We start from the raw sequence: 6,614 nt of genomic DNA on the forward strand, positions 1-6,614 counted from the left end.
CTCCTGCAGAGTTAAGAACTTGTCTACAGCACTTTGGTGTATATGCTGAGGCTGACTCCCACCCATCCTTAGCACTGAAGGGGTTAAAGGACATTTGTTGTGAACAGAGGAATATGGAACAAATGTATTAAATGTCCCTTTACTCAGCACTTGAGACATATAACATACCATTTATCACAGCAATGCAGGCTGTCTTAACACTGAAATATATGAAAAATAATCCATGATAACTCATCTGAAAATGTGAAAAATAGTTAGATTTCATTTTGATCATACTGTGTAGGCACAAACATGCCAAAAAGAGCATCCTGAGATGACATTTGGATTGTAAATACTCATAATGCCATCCGCAGATGGCATTATGTGTTACTTGAAAAGCTCCTCTTGTCACGGGTTTGGTATGTGTGACCGGCGGGCGGGATGCCGGCAGCCACAATTCAGACGCCATCATCCCGATCTATAAAATCCCAACAGGGAAGAGACAAGTATGCTATCCTCTCTCCCCTACCCACCATCCCTCCCTTCCCACAGCCTAACTCTAACCTCCCCACTTTGTGACTAACCCCAACCTCCTCTCCGGTGGTGCCTAAACCTAACTACCCTCCCCGCAGCCTAACCTTAACCCTCCCCCCCTAGTTCCTAAACCTAACCTCTCTCTGGTGGTGTCTAACCCTCCTCCCTGCAACCTAACCCTAACCCCCCCCCCCTTCTGCCCCCCCCCCCCCCCCCCCCAACCACCGGATGGTTCCTAAACCTAACCTCCCCACCCCTGGCCCTAACCATCCCGCTATACGTATTGTCGGGATTCTGATGGTTGTCGGGATCCTGACAGCCGGTATCTTAACTGCATTCCCTTGTCTCTTGGTATTTTACCAGTTTGCTTTGCTTCCATACGTAGCTTAGCGTTACTGAACAATCAGATGGGTGCTGCTTTAAAAGCTCTGATTTCTCCATGGAATGCCTTTTCTTACATATTGAGTAACGGGAATAACCATTTTTTATGGTAGAGACGCCATAAGGGGTTATTACTGCTTGATATATTTGCCCAAAAAAGATGTATATAAGACTAAATAAATATAACGACAAACATTAACATACACAAGACATACATTTGATCAACTAATTAAGAAAAGCACACAATTTAGAAACTTAGGGGCAGATGTATTAAGCCTGGAGAAGAGCAGTGATAAGTGCAAGGTGATAACGCACCAGCCAATCAGCTCCAATATGTAAATTTAAAGGTAAGAGCTGATTGGCTGGTGCGTTATCAACTTGCACTTATCACTGCTTTATCACTTCTCAAGGCTTAATACATCTGCCCCTGAGTTCCATCATGGGGCTAATTGCCCCTACATTTTTGGCTGCTGGATTTAAAGTACAGTAAAATAATATTAGATACAAAATTAGCTGTCCATTATATTTAACATTATTGCTCTTTAAATCCAGAAACTGCAGACTGCTGAAGACGTGGCGGCTTTGAATAAGAATAAGAATACTTTTTTTGTCATTAACAAATTAAATTAGTACATTAAAGTACTGCTTAGGAAATTTAGACGTGTGGAAACATTTACATAAGAATTTGTGAGTGCTAAAGGTGTCTTTCATTTTGGATCTACATGTTCTTTAGGTTTAGATGCCCAGGAAACAATATGTGTTATATTTTTTTTTTTATTTTTTTTTTTGCAGGACCTCCTACATCAGTAAAAGCCAGAACAAGATGGCTCTTGTATTACACTCTTTTGAAAAACCCAAGACTCATAATACAAAGGAAACTAAAAGAAATGGATGATGTAGATTTAAGAAACACAGCGACACAGAGTAGACTCGTTCAAGCTTCTGTTATGGAGGCTGAAATAAGAAATAACCAGGAAAGGCCAATTGATGTAAATTGTGTGGAAATAAGGGAAAGGCGTTCAATATTTATTTAACATAGTAACATAGTATCTAAGGTTGAAAAAAGACAATTGTCCATCGAATTCAACCTATTTATGGTCTCCTATGCACGATTATTTTGTATAAAATTTTGACTGAAGTTGATGACTGCCGTTATGTTTTACCCCTCTTTTTTATAATAACCATAGTGCGTGACTATGCCCCGTAACTCTGGATATCCTTATCCATTAGGAATTTATCTAACCCATTCTTAAAGGTGTTGACTGAGTCGGCCATTACAACTACCTCAGGCAGGGAATACCAAACACGTATCGTCCTTACCGTAAAAAAGCCTTTACGCCGTATTGTGCGGAATCTCCTCTCCTCTAACCTGAGCGTGTGTCCACGAGTTCTCTGTGTTGATCTAACCAAAAACAGGTCCTGCGCAAGAGCTGTATATTGTCCCCTTATATATTTGTAAATGTTGATCATGTCCCCTCTTAATCTCCTCTTTTCCAGTGTAAACATGCCTAGTCTTGCAAGCCTTTCCTCGTATTCCAGCGTCTCCATACCCTTAATTAGTTTGGTCGTCCGCCTCTGAACCTTTTCTAGCTCCAGGATATCCTTTTTGTAGTAAGGTGCCCAGAATTGTACACAGTATTCAAGGTGTGGCCTCACAAGTGATTTATATAACGGGAGTATAATACTATCATCCCTTGCTTCAATTCCCTATTTTATACATGCTAATATCTTATTAGCCTTCTTTGCTGCAGTCCTACTTTGGGTACTACTGCTTAGTTTGCTATCTATGAGGACACCTATTCCTTTTCCAGTACAGAATCCCGTAATTGTACCCCATTTAGTAGGTAGGTGTTATTTTTGTTCTTGTTACCACAGTGCATTACCTTACACTTGTCTGTATTGAAGCGCATTCTCCATTTTGCTGCCCAAGCTTCTAATTTAACTAAGTCATTCTGAAGTAAATCAGCATCCCCCTCCGCATTTATAACTTTACACAATTTGGCATCATCTGCAAAAATTGACACCATGCTCTCTAGACCTTCTGTTAGGTCGTTAATGAAAATATTGAACAATAGCGGTCCTAATACTGAGCCTTGCAGCACACCACTTAGCACTTCAGTCCAATTAGAAAAAGATCCATTAACCACAACGCGCTGCTCCCTATTATCTAACCAGTTTTTGACCCAAGTGCATATTGTGCTTCCTAGCCCTGTTTCTTGTGGCTTGTAGATAAGTCTCATGTGTGGTACAATGTCGAATGCTTTGGCAAAATCTAAAAAGATTACATCCACCTCTTTACCCTTATCTAGGTTTGCGCTTACTGTTTCATAAAAGCCAAGTAAGTTGGTTTGACAGGATCTGTCCTTCATAAACCCATATTGATTCCTTTTAATGACATTATTGACTTCAAGGAACTTCTGAATACTATCTCTTAGAATACCTTCCAGTACTTTCCCCACTATAGATGTAAGACTAACTGGTCTATAATTACCTGGTTCAGCTTTACGTCCCTTTTTGAATATAGGCACTACTTCCGCTATACGCCAGTCTTTGGGAACCATACCTGATATTACTGAATCCTTAAAGATCAAAAAAATCCTTAAAGATCAAAAAGACTTGGAGAGAATGTGTGTGTGTTTATATGAGACCTAAATCAAGTCTCTTACACTAGGATTGAAGAATATTGCTGCACTTTTGTATCAGAACCCTATCAATCACGATGTTTAACTGATGTCAATGGATGTGGCTGCAGATGGTGTTTTCTTGCAGCTTTTCACTTAATAGCTTCTATAACAAATCTTTTAACAAGGCAAACTTAATGTAAAACAAGAAGAAACAGCAGTAGTGCAACATTAACACTGTTATCAAACCAAGAAACTTGGACGGTGTGGTCTGCGTGGTCGTATAAGCATCGAAGCGATAATGGGGGTCATTCCGAGTTGATCGCTCGCTAGCTGTTTTTAGCAGCCATGTGAACGCATAGTCGCCGCCCACAGGGGAGTGTATTTTAGCCTTGCAAGTGTGCGAACGCCTGTGCAGCCGAGCTGTGCAAAAACAGTTTGTGCAGTTTCTGAGTAGCTCTGAACTTACTCAGCCCTTGTGTTCACTTCAGCCTGTCCGGGACCGAAACTGACGTCAGACACCCGCCCTGCAAACACTTGGACACGCCTGCGTTTTTCCAAACACTCCCAGAAAACGGTCAGTTGACACCCATAAACGCCTTCTTCCTGTCAATCTCTTTGCGATTGTCCGTGCGAATGGATTTTTCATAAAACCCATCGCACAACAACTATCCGCTTTGTGCCCGTGCGACGCACCTGCGCATTGCAGTGCATACGCAGTTCTGACCTGATCGCAGCGCAGCTAAAAAACATAGCGTGCGATCCGGCCAGAATGACCCCCATTATCCATTGCAGCAGTCACATCCACATTATAGTAATGAACTAGGGAACAGGGATCTTCACAGGCACCCCATATCACAGACAATCCAGATCATTCCCCTCCTTGAACGATACCTGGTCAACTCCATTGGCAAAGATCTAATTTGAGGGTCTGCCACTGAGAACATGTTTATAACAAGATTTATAACATGTTTATAATCTTATAAACATGATTGTTTCTTTTTACTCTGTCAAGACCGATTGTTACTGATAAATGTGTAATAACTCAGTGTTGAAAGTTCCAACCAGGAACAACAGGGCACACTGAGGCTGGCTTTGACTTATTAGCTGACACAGACAGTTATGCTTTCTTGTGGCTGGCCACATGCCCGTCTCATGGATTTGTGACCATACTACAAAGGCAGCCTAGGCATGTCCATCTTTACCCCCTTCCTCCTCCTCTTCTGCACCCCCTCTGTCAATTGCATGACATACTGTATAGTAGTCAATAGGAAGGTAATTGTACTGTATGGTGATCACATGGATGCTCTCTAGATGGTGGTCATATGGATGCTTTCATTATTATATTGTGGCTATGGCTATTGGTTTGCTATCCCCCATCTATGTTTGTTATGGTCCCTACCGAATGTTTTTGTGGTCCTGTCTATATGAGGCCACATTCAGATTTTCTCCAGGGCCACTTTAAATTCCCAGTCTGCCCCTCAATGTAGTATATTTTAAGGATGTGCATATCACATTAGGGTGTAATACCACATTTATTAGTTAAAGAAAATAGGAACGTGATATTGTTTGACGTACTGAAGTGATACCCCTTCTTCCATGATGCAATTTTTTGATAGGCTTACATGTCTAAGGAAGGGAAGATAAGGTAATTTGTATTTTAACTTGTCTCTTGCACAGAAGCATAGGTAAACTGTACTATGACGCGTTCCTAACAGCAAGTGATGGTGAGACACATCACCTGCTCAGTTATCCTAAGTGAAGGAAGGGAGCCACTTCAACAATAAGGAGTTTAGTGGATTATGGGACTGATTGGGAGTCAGATGTAGCGATGGCAATGTCTCTATCTGTTGGAGGTCATCCGTCTGTGACTTTATGTAAAAGCAATATAAAACCCTTCCCTGGTGTACCTCCATGCCTTGGCATGTGCAAGACTAAGATGCTCACTGTTACTGTGCACAGACACTGCAATACCAATTGGTGTGTTTTTAGATGTGTATCGAACATTGAAATTTGCACCAGCTCTTTACCCATCTGGAAACGGCCTCATTTGTGAGCAGTTAATTATCTCTGTATAGAGAAGGTTTATGTGACATACCCACGGCACTCCCATAACACACACCATCTCATGTACAGATGATACTGAAATCCAAAACAGCTAAGTTTGCCAAGGGATGTGGTATAGATTGAGAAAAGCACATGGCCTAAGACTGAGCCTTGCGGTACTCCAACTGATAGAAGTAGCAAAGAGGAGGTGGATTCAGAGAAGCAGACAATTTGTCACAGCACCTCACCCCAGCCTGCGCTCATATAACCTGACGCCGGTGGACGGTCGTGATGTGGGTGTTACTCAAGCATCCACCATGAAGAGTATTAGAATGGCGCTCTTGTGTTTGCCACACATTTAAATCACACTTACAAGATCCACAGTTATTGCATATATGTAAGCGCAATAATAGAGCACAGAGATACCGCTGATAAATTCAGTCCTTGTGGAAAGCTAATCCATATTTGCCTACCTGACCCTCTCCATGAGGGAGAAAATGCTCTGTTCCTGGACTTTCCTGGTAATGTATGATTGCCATCACCTGTGGTGAAACACCTTTCTTATCAATTAACTAGCTCACCACAGGTGATGGCAATCATACATTACCAGGAAAGTCCAGGAACAGAGCATTTTCTCCCTCATGGAGAGGGTCAGGTAGGCAAGTATGAGCTATGGGACATGATAGCTATGGGACAAGTATGGGACATGATAGAAACTTTCAAATATATCAAGGGTTATATATCAAGGGTTTTAACAAAGTCCAGGAGGGAAACATTCTCCAAATGAAGAGAAGCAATAGGACACGAGGACATGCACTGAGGCTGGAGGGGGGGAGGTTCAGGGGAAATTTACGGAAAAATTATTTCACAGAAAGGGTAGTGGACAAGTGGAATAGCCTCCCATCAGAGGTGGTAGAGGCTAAGACAGTAGAGCAATTTAAACATGCATGGGATAGACATAAGGATATCCTTACAAAGAAATAAGGATCAAATAAGGTTAGAGATAAAAAATAATGTAAAAAAAAAAAAAAAGGGGGCAGACTAGATGGGCCA

The 6,614-nt window shown here is 41.7% G+C and overlaps 1 protein-coding gene across 1 annotated transcript in view; it reads left to right on the forward strand.

Moving 5' to 3' along the window:
• Positions 1-6,034, forward strand: part of LOC134900336 (stimulated by retinoic acid gene 6 protein-like) — a 200,353-nt gene extending 194,319 nt beyond the window's left edge. The window contains exon 19 of the mRNA XM_063914234.1: positions 1,687-6,034. Coding sequence (XP_063770304.1) covers positions 1,687-1,704 — 18 coding nt within the window. The 3' untranslated portion in view covers positions 1,705-6,034. The remainder of the gene's footprint in view (positions 1-1,686) is intronic.
• The last annotated feature ends 580 nt before the right edge of the window (positions 6,035-6,614 follow it).

This window comes from Pseudophryne corroboree, chromosome 1, assembly GCF_028390025.1.
Source record: "Pseudophryne corroboree isolate aPseCor3 chromosome 1, aPseCor3.hap2, whole genome shotgun sequence".
In the NCBI taxonomy this organism is placed as follows: Eukaryota; Metazoa; Chordata; class Amphibia; order Anura; family Myobatrachidae; genus Pseudophryne; species Pseudophryne corroboree.